The sequence below is a fragment of the Balaenoptera physalus genome (genome assembly GCF_965194825.1).
Source record: "Balaenoptera physalus genome assembly, chromosome: 21".
Classification (NCBI taxonomy): Eukaryota; Metazoa; Chordata; class Mammalia; order Artiodactyla; family Balaenopteridae; genus Balaenoptera; species Balaenoptera physalus.
In genome coordinates this window covers 23,298,853-23,313,887 of record NC_138902.1, presented here as the reverse complement: position 1 = coordinate 23,313,887, position 15,035 = coordinate 23,298,853, and the positions used below count along the sequence as shown (strand labels likewise).

The window sequence follows — 15,035 nt, the reverse complement described above, 5'->3', positions numbered from 1 at the left end:
TTAGTCCTAGGTTTCCCTTTCACATCTTAGGCAAATAATGTAATCTCTGAACCTTACTGAGCTTTTCCTTACTTAGAAAGTGGGGTCAGGGTTTGCATAGCCTATATTGAAGTCCTGTAAGAATCAGATGACTAAAATATAAAAAGTATCTGGGGAATTGTAAAGTACTATAAAAGCTCTACATGTTATTATTGAGACTCCATGGTTTTAGATTTGGGTAAGAATACAATGATGTATTGTGTGTATGTGATTCTATCTTGTTTATATATCTTAACTCTAAGATCTTTTTTTAAGTAACATTGGATAAGGATTTCCGTTATGTAGAATGCTTGTAATTCTAAGACTGATAGTTTAAAAAGAACATTTTCCAGGTACATAAACTGTGCTGAAGGCAAGGGAACGGTGTAAAGCACCCGGCACTGTCCACACCAGGCCGGGGGTGACGAGAGGTATTTCTGAGCAAGTCCCTTAATTCTGAGTCTTGGCTTCTTCATCTGTGAGGCGAGGGGATTAGTCCCAGATGATTTCTGAAGTACCTATACATCTAACAGTACTTCTAGGAACTTCCAAAGTATCATGTTTCAGGAAATAATTATAATGTAAGAAAAATTAGTTTTTCCATATTGTTTGAATATTAAGCCTCCTATTTCTTTAGGATTCAATGGTAATAATTTAGTGGATTATTTTGTGAATTTCATATAGTAAGGCTTTTATAAGCTTATTAAGAAAACCAATTTTAAAGTGATGATAAAAGAATCTGTACAAAAACAAATGAGTAATTATTAATGATATAGTTTACATCATTAATTTTGCACTAAGTCTTTGAAATCTGGTGTGTATTTTAGATGCACTGCACATCTCAGTTTGGACCAGCCCCATTTCAAGGGCGCCATAGCCACATGTGAGTGGCGGTTATGTTAGTACAGCTCCAGGCCCCCAGTGCAGGGTACCTCTGTGGATGGTGAACTTTTAAACGCTTCAGGAGGATATACTTGTATTTACCACTGCCCCTTCTCTCCTCTCCTGCCCACCAGAGAGACCCTCCTTCTTCCTCCTCTACTCTAAAGAGAGATTAGTGTTATGGTTCCATTATTAGTTCGTTCAGTTTTTCCAATGGATAGTTTATCGTGAAAACTAACATGTATTTTGGTTGATTTCAGGTTGTTTTTCGAGCCAGTAACAACCCCTTGTGGACATTCATTCTGTAAGAATTGTCTTGAGCGTTGTTTAGATCACACACCATACTGTCCCCTTTGTAAAGAAAGCTTAAAAGAGGTAAACATTTTTATGCTTATCTGTTTATTGGTCTTAAGTGTAGCAACATGGTTTGATTTTATTCAGCCATGGCAATGATTAATAGGTTCAGAATAAATTACACTGTATATGCTGAATGACCAAAAGGGATTCTGTTTCGTTACCCGTATGCTAGTGTTAGAGAAAAGTGAGTTGGGAGAGGGGAGGAGAAAGCAGGGAGGGTCTGAAGGCCAAGACCCCTTACTTAATTTTTTAAACAAAGGAGGTGTGGTCAAGTACCTGGTCAGGAATCTATTGAATTTTAATGATGACAGTACTGGGGAAGCCCAACTGCCCTGCCTCCCACCACCATTTTTAGGCTAGATTTCAGGTCTAGTCCAATCCCCTTAACATCTGGAGCAACTGTGTCCAGTAGAACTTTCTGCATTGATGGAACTGCTCTGTATCTATGCTGTCCAACATGGTAGCTACCAGCCACATGTGTAGAAGGAACTGTATTTAAAATTTTGTTTAATCTTAATTAATTTACATTTCAGTAGGCACATGTGAGTAGTGGCTACCGCATTGGACAGCACAGCTCTAGAAAGCGGTGGCCTGGCGAGAAGAGAGGGAGGCACAGCTTCCCACTTCCCTCCTTGTCTAGTAACTGAAAAGCACTAATCACCTGCATTAGCAAACAGCTGCATCTCAGGTGGGTATCTTCCATAACCAGTGGGAGAGCAACACCCTCTCAGTCGTGCTTGAGTGACTTGAAGTCCCCAAAGGTGAGGCCAAAGCCTTTGAATTCTGAGTTCCAGTTGCAGTGGTAGCATTGATCAGGGAGAGTGCTTCTGTCCCTGGATTGTTTGAAGAAAAGAAGTGTCTTCCAAATAATTTAAAAATTGATAAAACCATTTTGCTATTGAAAACACAGTAATTTCCTATACATGAAACATAGCTCTGTACAGATCTCCTATGGCATGTATGTATTGTTACAGCATAACCAGCCTATATGTAGTGAAACAGAAAACCACATAAAGAATGTTCACAAAGTCAGGAAACATAAGATAAAAAAACTTCCTTCTTAAAGAGTTTGTTAGTTATTTCAACTAGTATACTCAATGTTTTCAGGTGAAGTACTCTAAACATGCTGTCTTTCCTGGTTTTCCAGAGTTTTTAGATACGCTCATATATTTATTATGCTTTTTTCAGATTAACATTTAGATACATTGCTTTAAATTTAGAGTTCTCTCACCTGAAAAAATGTCTGGACTTTCAAGGAAAATAAAATAAGGATATTATTTTAAAACATAACATACTGTTTAAAAATAACTTTATCCTTTGTCCTGACCTGAAGACACCCTGTATAATATAATTGGTAAAGTCTAAATATATATTTACAAGGATAAAATTGACGTGCTCTACAGTTTTCTACTTCTCCTACTTGTCATTTCATTTTGCTCATTTTTTCATTTGAATACATTTTAAAGCAGTAGCAGTATACTAGTCCAGTGATGTAACATTTTTTGTAGCAGTATACTAGTCCAGTGATGTACCATTTTCCTATTGTTGGGTATGTAAGTTGTTTTGTTTTGTTTTAGTATACTGTGGTTTGTGTCTTTTGACACTGTGGTTTGTGTCTTTGACTCTTAGGGTAAATTCCTGGGAGGAGAATTACTGGATCAAAGGATGTATATTTATAAGACTCTTACTAAAACCAATTGCCAAATTGCCTAGGTTCCGAGTAATGTACAAAAAATAGATTCTTACCAGTACTGTAAGAGAGGCTGTACTTCCCAAATTTAATACATGAGTCTTAAATTTTAAAACATCTTAATTTAATAGAAAACGGTAATGAAACTGCTTTTATAGTATCTGTCATTTGATTAATTTTATAATAAACTCTTCAGTTATGTGTGTACATATTATCTGCTCAAGAGTACGTCTCTCCAGTCTACAGCCCAATGGTTCTCAAAGTATGTTCCCCTGACCAGCAGCATCTGTATCCCCTGGGAACTTCTTAGAAATACAGATTCTCAGACCCTACCCCAGAGCCACTAAATCAGAAACCCTGGGGTGGGGCTCAGCAATCTGCATTTTAACAAGCCCTGGTTCATGCTAAACCTTAAAAACCACTACTATAACCCATTTCCCCACCATTCATATTTCCTACTCTGTACTTCATTGGATAATGACAAAACTTTTTTGCTGGATCTACAGAGAAGAAGGTGGCTTCTCTTTATCTTGTGATTGTCTCCCAAGAGTTTTTCCTCATTACTTTTATTAAATAATTGGTATTGGGCTTTTTTTTTTTTTTTTTGGTCCAAAATCCTGCACACACACTGACCTGGTCCCTGGGCCTATGCAGTTCTTAGTTTAGTTACAGAGATATAATGTATCCCTGTCCATGTAATATAGTGCGGGGTATGGTAACTGCCTTTTATATGGTAAAGGTGGTAACTGCCTTTTATATGGTAAAGGGTTAAGTAAGGGATTCTTGGGAGACAAAAAAATAATTAACACTTTATGCAAAAGGTAAAATTGGAGCCAGACCCTGAAGGATAGTCAGATGGCTTTTGGCAGTTGGAAGAGAGAATAACACAAAAATGCATGAGGGTGGCAGTGTTCAGAGTATTAAGGGAGTGGCACAAATGGACCATTTTATACAGAGGGTGGCTCACATAGGAAAAGCAGCCTCTTAATAAGGGGATCATTAGTCATAGTGGGATGACAATGGAAGGAAAATCTGAAAGAAAAATTACCTGGAAACTCTGCCACTGAAATGGGGGACAAAAAAAGGGGAGTAGTTTTGCTTTTCTTAAATAAGGCAAATGCATCATTTTCTTCATTCCTTATCTTATTTTTGTTTCTCAATTCAAATGCTAGTTTCAGATACTCATGCACTGTGAGATGGAACTTGGCCTTTGGTGTGGGAGATGGCAGGGCAGCGCTGACTGCTGCTAATAAAGATGTATGATCATAGCAAGACAAGGGTCTTATATACAGAACTTGGTTCAGGTTGCAAGTATGTGTCTTTAATGCTCTTGAGCTAAGCCTCAGGCAGGTTTACCTGTTTAGCACCATCCATTGTAATGGTCCCCCTCACTAATTAATTCAGAACTGACTGTATAAATATGTAATAAAGACTTTACTATATCAAGTTAAACTGTTTTGCCTGTTTTATACTGTAGGAAAAAAAGCACTGGAATGTAAAATAATATTGTTTTTCAGTATCTAGCAGATAGGAGGTACTGTGTCACACAGCTGTTGGAAGATTTAATAGTGAAGTATCTGCCTGATGAACTGTCTGAGAGAAAAAAAATATATGATGAAGAAACTGCTGAACTCTCACAGTAAGTTTCTTCTCATAAAAATTAACAATCAAATTACGAACTACTACCCTTTGAAATAGTAAGAAGCCTCACAGCAAGCTACGTTCTGTCTTTAGTTCAACCCAGTGTAGTCAAAGGCATATTTTAAACAAATATTGGCCAGCTTCCCCTGTCCTCAACAGACGGAAGTTTTTAAGAGTTCATTTGGTAACTTCTAGATGTTCTGTTGGGAGTGACTGACTCAGCTCTCTGCCCTGAAGCAGTGTTTTAGGTGGAGGAGGGTTTTCCTTCAGTGACATCAGGCCCTGGAATCAATCGGGAATGGAGAGCAGTGAGGTGGTTGCTGGGAACTGCATCCCTCAGGCATCAATCATGGTGGTGCAGGGGGAAGGTGGAGGATAAATGGCCTGGATTGGCAGGAGGGTTAGCCAATCAGAGGTTTGAAGGGGGGTGGGACCTTGAGGCCTGAGACTGAAATTGGAAGGGGTGACTTAGGGGCTAAATTCTCAATTAATGAAGATATTGACTGTTAGCAGAAATGACTTAGTATCAGCAAGGTGAAAAACCTGGTGGTTAACTTTGGGATTCAGTGGTACCACTAGTAAGAGCACATAAAAGCTAATTGGGGCTGGGTAGGTTGGACATGGTTTTGTTGCTCTGTATAGCTTTCTTCTACCTTTCTTTTTCCTTTCTCTTCCCCTGTCTTTTCACCAGTCTCTTCTTGAGTGTCCAAGTTTCTTTCATGGGTTTCTAATTTCTTACTTTTAACTGGACACTAAAGAACAAAATGGTCATTTTTATATGCTGTTTCTATTTTTTAAAAATACAGATTAAACATTTTATATTTCTAACTTTCTAAGAAAAAAATAATTGTGCTTGCAGATTTTCCTTTTCAATATGTGTCTACCAAATGTCTTCATTGGGCCAGTGGCCTTCAATAGAAGAAAGGTTTCTAATCTTTTCTTTATAGAAGTTGATATTGATTTGTCTCCTCATGGAACTGATATTTTATTGGGTGATTTTATGATAGAAAATATTCTGATGTGAGGATTATAAGCCTTTTTGACCAACACTGCAAAAAGCTAGGATATAAGAATGCTTCAGATATATTTTTGAAATACTAAAACATAGTGACAGGACCAGACCCCTCACAGAAGAGTGGAAATCCATGGATGACAGAAAGAGTAGTGATGTGAGGGAAGCTGAGTGTGATGGAAAGGCTTCAGGGAATCTTGCTGTGTACTAACAGGGCTGTTATTTTAAGGGGTAGCTCATCCCCTGGTACTTACAAGTTTTGCTAATTAAGAGGTATACTGGCTTCCCCCCGCCCCCAGTTTTTATGTTCATAAGAGTGCTCAATGAAGGCAGAATATACAGTTTTAAAAGTAGAGGAACTAGGACTGGTATGTTAAACGTGTGTATTAAATATTGCCTTTACTTAAGTAATTTGTGGTCTTTTTGAAGAAAGACTAGAAAATATTAGTGGGGGGGGAGCCATAATCTGTAACCCAAACGTAATCATCATTGGCATTTTGGCATATATCCTTCCCAATTTTAATGTATATAAATACATTTTAAATAAAGATGGGATCATTTTAATCCTATCATTTGTGTAACTTCCTTTTCTCATTAATCTGAACATTTAAACGTAGTATTTTATGGTTACATCATAATTTATTTTACTGGCCTTCTCTTTTTGCTTCTAAGTTTTGGCTACTATACACAGTGCTACGTTGAACATTCTTACAGTACTTGCAGGAAAAAAGTGAGCCTTTTGGTTCAAAGGATATGAATCTTTTTGAGAGCGTTTGATGCATACGGCCAGATTCTTCTCCAGCATGGTTGTGCTATTCACACTGCCAGTTTTCCCACACCCTCGCCAAAGCTGCGCACTGCCTTTATCCTTCACATTTCTTGCCAATATGGCAATAACAGTGTTGTCATTTTAATTATCTGGAAAAAATGTTATCTCATTGAATTACCTGTTTTTGTTAATATGAAAATATTTTAATGCCTAGAAATTTTGAATGATTTGCTTTTTGTCTTTTGTGGGACCTCACGTTTTCTTATTGTTATCTAAGAGTAAGAGTACACTAACTCTGTCATGTTAGAAATATTTTAAACAGATTTTAATATAAAATAGTAATTATAATCAATTGCTTTGTGATTCATAAAGATACTTAGCTCTATATGATAACTTTGTATATCAAATTCAAATTTACTAGTAAGAGGATCACCAACAGATTTTTAGGATTAATATTGTATCAGTATGAGCTTAAATGAAAAGGATGCTGATTCCTTTTCTTAGCAAAAATAAAAATCACCTGATTTTAGAGTGAATTTGCCTATTATTTATTACTGTTGCAAGCTTCACTCATTTTTGTTGTATGTCCTGATATATAATAATGAAACTTTTTTCTTCTTCAGCTTGACCAAGAATGTTCCAATATTTGTTTGCACTATGGCCTACCCCACTGTGCCTTGCCCTCTTCATGTATTTGAGCCAAGATACAGATTGATGATTCGAAGAAGTATACAGACTGGAACTAAACGGTTTGGGATGTGTGTCAGCGATACACAAAATGGGTATGCTTTTTATGTAAATATTTTTATTGATTCTGGAATTTTCTTTGAATATTGCTGAGAACTTGCATGCTTGTTGCTTGAACTTTGATATTAATTGGAGTTTTTCCTTTAGTTTTGCAGATTATGGTTGTATGTTACAAATTAGAAATGTACATTTCTTGCCTGATGGGAGGTCTGTGGTTGACACAGTTGGAGGAAAGCGGTTTAGGGTTTTAAAAAGAGGGATGAAAGATGGATACTGCACTGCAGACATTGAATATCTGGAAGATGTTAAGGTATTAAAAACTATTCTTTTTCAGCATGCTCTGGTATACTGTGTCCTAGGCATTGTACACGCATAAAGGCTGATAGGAACATTAACCAGTTCTTCCTGTCAGAGACCCTCAATACTTAAACAGATTAGCTCCAAGTTACCTTTTCCTCATCTTGCTCTTAACCATCGTGAGTTCCAAGAGAACTTGGGAGACCAGCACCTAGATATATTGTTCATTTCTACTGGCTTGACAGCCAGCACAGTGCCTAGAATGTATGTGTGTGTTCACATGGTAATTGCTTAACAATAGCAGTGGATTCAATTGAACTTCCAATCCATGTAAGTTATGAAACCTGCTAATTCCTACCCTTTTAAACTGAATTTATTAGTAGTCAAAGCTGATGTAATCATCAGTAGATTGAACTTTGATGTAAAGGTAAACACATAAAATCCTGGAAGAATTGTTCTATATTTAGATATGCCTAAGATAACCTAAAACTGAACACAGCACCCAACTGTGTCTAACTCTAGGGCATCACAGATAAAAGCACTGTCCGTATAATTGTTGGTGATATCTTACCTGTGGAGGGTTATTGTGAAAATTTTCTTAGGGTTAATGCTAATAGGGTTAATGCTGCCCTTTTGGTATTTCCAGTACTTACTCTACCATCTGCAATTAGTTTAGGTACCAGAAAAATGATTTGTGATACTGTAAATATCAAATGAAAGGCAATTTTCTTTGGAAGGGCATTAGAAAAACATAGATCTTACACTCTCACTTGTTCATTGATCTGTTTGAGCCCTTCATCTCAGTCAGCACTTATTCAATGTTGGCATTAGGCATTTCTACAAACAGTGGCTCATTAAAATTTCAAAACGCTATGAGATAGCTAGCAGATGAGGAAAGAACTGAGGAGTATTAATTTGCCAAAGATCCTATAGGTAGTGTAAAAAAATAATTTAAAACCAGCTCTCTGGCTCCAAGTGCTATGTTTTATCATTATATCATATTGCTTCTCTGCTGATAAACTTGATTAATCGGATATTACCTGTCCTATCTTATTATAAAGATGTTATGGGGAAAGTCTGCTTTGTGCAGTGAGCCAAAAGTATTGTATGAGTTGGAATTTTGAGTTGACTGATACAGTCTGTGCCTTAGGAATATTTGGTTAATGGAATTATTTGCTAAAAGGTGATATTCTTTGTAAAACTAATAACCTTATTTTACTTTTATGTAAATTCACATCTTCATATATTGGATTTGCTGATAAAATTCCTTGAGTATGTGGCTAATCTTATGACTATATATAAATATATGACAGTAAATTAGCATATTGAGAGTATTATGGATTTGATGTTTAGGAAACTGAATTCTCTATGTCATTGTGGTCTTAGAAATGTCTCATAATTTTTCTTCATCTATATAATGATTTCTTGTTAATCCTGGAAAAGTTTCTCAAATTTGTTTTTTATATCGGTTGTTTTTTCCCTTGGTGTAGTAATTCTAATTTCTGTGACCTTTGATGACATTTTAAATTCTGTTATTGCAATGAAATTCCTTAACTTTAAAAGCTTGCCTTTAAAACTTCTGCCTACTTCTTAGCTCCTTTTTCTAACTCAGACTTTTATTTTTATCATTCCCTGTTTACTAGAGTTCATGGTTTGGTCCCTTGAATTTTGTAAAGGTAGAAAGCAGATACTTTTTTTTGGTACTAGTTTTTAACAAGTCACAAGTTTATTTTCTGGGGTTTTTTTTTTTTGGATCAAATTTTTTTTATTGAAGTATAGTTGATTTACAGTGTTGTGTTAATTTCTGCTGTACAGCAAATTGATTCAGTTATACATATGTAGACATTGTTTTTTTATATTCTTTTCCATTATGGTTTATCATAGGATATTGAGTATAGTTCTCTGTGCTATACAGTAGGGCCTTGTTGTTTATCCATGCTATATATATAAAAGCTTACATCTGCTAACCCCAACTTCCCACTCCATCCCTCTCCCAGCCCCTTCCCCCTTGGCAACCCAACCACCAGTCTGTGATTGTGTTTCTGTTTTGTAGATAGGTTCATTTGTGTCATATTTTAGATTCCACATAAGTGATATCATATGGTCTTTTTCTTTCTGACTTACTTCACTTAGTATGATAATCTCTAGTTGCATCTAAGTTGCGGTTATTTCATTCTTTTTTATGGCTGAGTATTATTCCATTGTGTATATGTACCACATCTTCTTTATCCATATTCCTCTGTCCACGGACATTTGTTTGCACGTCTTGGCTACTGTGAATAGTGTTGCTAAGAACATAGGGGTTGCATGTATCTTTTCAAATTATGGTGTTCTCTGGATATATGCCCAGGAGTGGGATTGCTGGATCATATGGTATTCTATTTTTAGTTTTCTGAGGAACCTCCATACTGGTTTTCCATATGGCTGCACCAACTTACACTCCCTCCAGCAGTACAGGAGGGTTCCCTTTTCTCCACATCCTGCCCAGCATTTGTTATTTGTAGACTTTTTAATGGTCTACACGGGCCATTCTAACCTGTGTGAGGTGGTACCTCATTGTAGTTTTGATTTGCATTTCTCTAATAATTAGTGATGTTGAGTAACTTTTCACGTGCCTCTTCGCCATCTGTATTTCTTCTTTGGAGAAATGTCTAATTAGGTCTTCTCCCATTTTTCAATAGGGTTACTTGTTTTCTTGTTGTTGAGTTGTATGAGCTGCTTATATATTTTGGAAATTAAGCCTGTGTTGGTCACATTGTTTGCAAATATTTTCTCCCATTCTGTAGGTTGTCTTTTTGTTTTGTTTATGGTTTCCTTTGCTCTGCAAAACCTTACAAGTTTAATTAGGTCCCATCTGTTTATTTTTGCTTTTATTTCTGTTGCCTTGGTAAGAAAACATCGGTACAACTTGTGTCAGAGAATGTTTTACCTATGTTCTCTTCTAGGAGCTTTATGGTGTCATGTCTTATGTTTAAATCTTTAAGCCATTTTGAGTTTATTTTTGTGCATGGTGTGAGGGTGTGTTCTAACTTCACTGATTTACATGCAGCTGTCTAGCTTTCCCAACACCCCTTGCTGAAGAGATTGTTTTTTCCAACTGTATGTTCTTGCTTCCTTTATTGAAGATTAATTGACTGTAGGTGTGTGGGTTTATTTCTGGGCTCTACTCTGTTCCAGTGCCAGTACCACACTGTCTTTACATCATCCCACAGGTCTCTTATATTGCTTTCTTTTTTTTTTTCATTTGGCTTCCTGTCTGCTGTTCTGATTAGATAATTTCCATTATTCTATCTTGCAAATCACTTATTCTTTCTTCATTATTCATTCTGCTATTCATTGTCTTTAGCTCAGCTTTTGTCTCTGCAAATGAGTTTTCTAATTTCTTTGTTTCTCTCTTATAGTTTCTAGCTCCTTTTTACAGTAATCTGCATTTCTCTCAATAGCCTTTCTTAATTCCTTCCATATTTTCATTACCTCCTTTCTGACTCCGTGTCTGTTAGACTGAAGAAGTCAACTTCATTGTTCTTTCAGGGGAATTCTCTTGGTCTTTTAACTGGGAGTGTGGTTCCTCTGCTTCTTAATTTACTTATATTTCTCTTACTTTGTGAGTTTAGGAGAAACAATTATCTACTGTGGTCTGGGAGGTCTATTTATATGTTGGGCGTCCCTGTGTAGCGTGTGTGGGTTTAATATATTTGGTGCAAGGGTTGTTATATGCCTGTCGCCTCTTTCCTCAGTGTGTGCCGGCTGTTATCCCCTTGTTAGGGGTTGTGCAGATGCAGTCACTGGTGCCTGGCCCTGGGAGGGGAGGCGGGAGGTGGCTTGCACCCACTCCTGCTCCTGGAGTCTGGGAGGGAGGCAGTGGCAGCTTGTGACAGAGTCTCAAGCACATGCCGGCGGTATCCTGCCCTCTGCGAGCGCACACACGGGAAGAAGGCTACAATGGCACCTGGCCTCTAAGGCGACCCAGGCTTCCTCCTCATACACACTCAGTTGCGGCTGCACCAGATTTCTAGCTACCACCCCCAGGCTGTTTCCACACAGCCAACCCCAGTCCTCTCGCTGGGTCTGATCTCTGCAGCCCGAGTACCAGCACCCAGCCCCGGCTGACACGCATCTCAGGCTGGGGAGCCCACAGTGGCAGCACTGACCATCTGTCCTCTCTCCACTCTGGCTGCCACAAACCAGCTGCTGTGTTCTCCAAGGTTCTGAAGCTCCCTACTGTCCTGGCCAATCTCCTTGCCAGTGAAGGGGCTTCCCAGGGTCTAGGAACTCTTCCTCTTTCCCAGCTCCCTCCCAGGGGCACGGGTCCTGTCCTGAGTCCTTTCTCATTTTCTTTTTTTTCTGTCTTCTTTTTTTCCTACCTGGTTACATGGTGATTTTCTTGCCCTTTCAGCAGTCTGAGGTCTTCTGCCAGTGTTCAGTAGATATTCTGGGAGAATCATTCCACGTGTACTCATTCCACATGTACATTTTTGATGTATTTGAGGGAGAAGGTGAGCTTCACATCCTACTGCTTCACCAGCCGCACAAGTTTATTTCTTGCTCATATCAAGACCAATGTGTGTTAGCAGAGGACTGAATCTTGTATAGCCAATTCCAAGACCAGAATTCTTGAATCATATGGCTCTTCTACCTTTCTTTAAAATTTTTTCATGTGGTAAAATATACATGACGTAAAATTTACCATTTTAACCATTTTTACATACGCAGTTCAGTGGCATTAAGCACATTCACATTATTGTGAAAAAGCAGATGCTTTTTCAACTTTGGTTTTATTTTTCATTTCAAATCCTTCAAAAATAAAAAGTATGTTCTTCTGTCTCTTGTGTGCTATAGTGTTACCTTTTATACGTCAGGATATTTTCAGAGTCCCATTGTTGTTTTTTATTGAGTCATTCTTGAAGTAGGAAAGGCTGACTCAGGCCTGGTATTTGTTCAGATGCATTAATGTATGTGAAATATAGTGCTCCCTGGCATGGACTGAGTGGGATATGAGTGTTAAAGAAATCAATATGAGATGGATGAGTTAATGTTCCATCTTCCCACCTGTGTTTTATGAGACTAGTCTTCTGGATCTTAGGCTGGAAGGCTGATGCATTTAATTTTATATTTGCAGTTTGATGAACCAGTAGTCCAAAGGGCATACACAGGGGATGGAGGTAGCCACAGCCTTGGGCCTTGACAGCAGCAGCAGTTCATCATTGTATAATGATTGTATAATGTATTCTCTCTCTTTTGATATTCTGGCTTTATATGCTAAGTTATTTGTTGCAGTTTTTTTTTTTTTTGACCCAGTTCCCTCGTAAAAGGTGTAATTATGCTTTTCCTCTGTCCTATTACTGCTTTTGCTATGGCACCTGCACCTTAAACCTCCCCCAATCTTTCCTTTCATTGTAGCAACTGTATTCCTCTGGTTTTTTTGTTCCACTGCTTTCAAAGGCCGTTGATCCATAAAGATGAATTCCCAGTCCCTGTAGACCTTTGTCTGAGAACTAACTCTCCATCTTACCCCTCCCAGTTAGGGGCTGTTAGTTGGCTTCTGCAGTGCTGCACTGCTAACTCAGCAAGGCTAGGTCAGCTACGCTCAGAGGTCAAGGCTTGCTGTCTTTCTTAGTCTGGCCCATTGGCACTCTGTGAGGCAGAAACGTATGGTGTTTACTGCATAAGAATAATACTCTGATCCAGCACTGAAATAGGTATTCCCTATTTTTTATGGGGTTTTTTTCCATTTCTATAGGGATGGATGGGAAGATTAGACACAGACACCTTACTGACTGTTGTATTTCTAGGTTGAGAATGAAGATGAGATAGAGAACCTCCGACAGCTTCACAATTTGGTCTACTCTCAAGCCTGCAGCTGGTTTCAGAATTTAAGAGACAGATTTCGAAGCCAAATTCTTCAGCACTTTGGATCAATGCCCGGGAGGGAGGAAAACCTCCAGGTATGATGGCTTTGATATTGTTTCCAAAAGTCTCACTTTTTTGTGTAAACCCAAATTGGTAGATATTTTTTTTTCTGTTATAAATTTATTTATTTATTTATTTTTGGCTGAGTTGGGTCTTTGTTGCTGTGCGCAGGCTTTCTCTAGCTGCTGGGAGTGGGGGCTACTCTTCGTTGAGGTGCGCGGGCTTCTCATTGCGGTGGCTTCTCTTGTTGCGGGGCACAGGCTCTAGGCGTGCAGGCTTCAGTAGTTGTGGCGCACGGGCTTAGTTGCTCCGCAGCCTGTGGGATCTTCCCGGACCAGGGCTTGAACCCGTGTCCCCTGCATTGGCAGGCGGATTCTTAACTACTGTGCCACCAGGGAAGTCCTGAAATTGGTAGATTTTTAAGTTTCTTCATCTTCAGTTTTGCACATCTCCTTTGTCCTGTCTTTAGATTCATGACCATATTCTCTAGCACAGGGGTATCCACTGCATCTTATATAGGAAGAGGATGGAAACAGTGTCAGGTGAGATGTGTATAGGAGCAGGTGCACAAGGAGAAAGCCCCCAGCTGAGGATTTTCCAGAAGGGAGGGATAAGGAATTAAAAATGGGACATGGGAGATAGATAGGATCAAGATGGCAGAGGAGTAGGACATGGAGCTCACCTTCTCCCACGAATACATCACAATTACATGTACATGTGGAATGATTCTCACAGAACATCTACTGAATGCTGGCAGAAGACCTCAGACTTCCAAAAGGGTAAGAAAATCTACACATAACTGGGTAGGACAAAAGAAAGAGAGGAACTGGGATGGGACCTGCACCCCTGGGAGTGAGCTTTGGAAGAGGAAAGGTTTCCGGACACTGGGAAGTCCCGTCACTGGTGGGGAGATAAGCTGGGACAGAGGGGGAGCGTCAGAGACACGGAGGAGAGCACAACCACCAGTGTGCAGAGGGCAAAGCAGAGAGAGACCTGCCCAGATGGTCGGTGCCCCCGAGCACTCACCAACCTGAGACACTTGTCCACTGGGGCAGGAGGGGGATGGGTGCTGAGGCTCAGGCTTCGGAGGTCAGACCCTGGGGAGAGGACTGTGGTTGGCTGTGTGGAGACAGCCTGATGGGGCTAGGGTGTAGGGCCCCACGACCGAGGGAATATGGGAAGAAACCTGGGACTGCCAGAGAGGCAAGGTGCCATTGTTGGGGGGGTGTGCAAGGAGAGGGTCAGGACTGCCATAGGAGCTTCCTTCTCTGAGCACGCACTCTCAGGCAACAGGGCACTGCCTACATGAGCTCCAGGGGCGGGTGCAAGCTGCAGCTGCCATCTCGGACTCCAGAGGCAGGTGCAGACCGCTGCTGCTGAGGGTCCCACGACCGTGTGCCAACCGCTGCCCCCTCCTCCCTGGCAGCGTACATAAGCCACGCACCTGCACACCCCGATCCAGGGGACAACGGCCAGCACATGCTGAGCAAAGGGGCAACAGGCATCCAAACCAAGAACAGCCCTCATGCCAGAAAATTATTAAACCCACACAAGCTACGTAGGGATGCTCCTGCATATAAATAGCCCTCCAAGACTACAGTACATAATTGTTTCTCCTAAACTGACAGAGTAAGAGAAATACAAGTAAAATGAAGACACAGAGAGACCACTCCCAGTTAAAAGACCAAGAGAATTCCCCTGAAGGAACAATG

At 39.5% G+C, this 15,035-nt stretch overlaps 1 protein-coding gene and 1 long non-coding RNA gene across 7 annotated transcripts in view; one reads left to right on the top strand and one right to left on the bottom strand.

Moving 5' to 3' along the window:
* Positions 1 to 15,035, bottom strand: part of LOC309651742 — a 77,838-nt gene that overhangs the window by 4,420 nt on the left and 58,383 nt on the right. Inside the window, exon 3 of the long non-coding RNA XR_014258350.1 lies at positions 1,919 to 2,090. This is a non-coding gene — a long non-coding RNA (uncharacterized lncRNA). The remainder of the gene's footprint in view (positions 1 to 1,918; positions 2,091 to 15,035) is intronic.
* The window catches only part of LONRF1 (LON peptidase N-terminal domain and ring finger 1), a 44,687-nt gene that overhangs the window by 19,520 nt on the left and 10,132 nt on the right, over positions 1 to 15,035 (top strand). For 3 of the 6 annotated variants that reach the window (XM_082444618.1, XM_082444615.1, XM_082444619.1), the window contains 5 exons: positions 1,161 to 1,275; positions 4,465 to 4,586; positions 6,993 to 7,151; positions 7,264 to 7,426; positions 13,206 to 13,358. In XM_082444618.1, coding sequence (XP_082300744.1) covers positions 1,161 to 1,275; positions 4,465 to 4,586; positions 6,993 to 7,151; positions 7,264 to 7,426; positions 13,206 to 13,358 — 712 coding nt within the window. Of the gene's footprint in view, positions 1 to 1,160; positions 1,276 to 4,464; positions 4,587 to 6,992; positions 7,152 to 7,263; positions 7,427 to 13,153; positions 13,459 to 15,035 lie in introns of those variants that run through there. The other 3 variants (XM_082444617.1, XM_082444616.1, XM_082444620.1) reach the window with 3 other exon arrangements.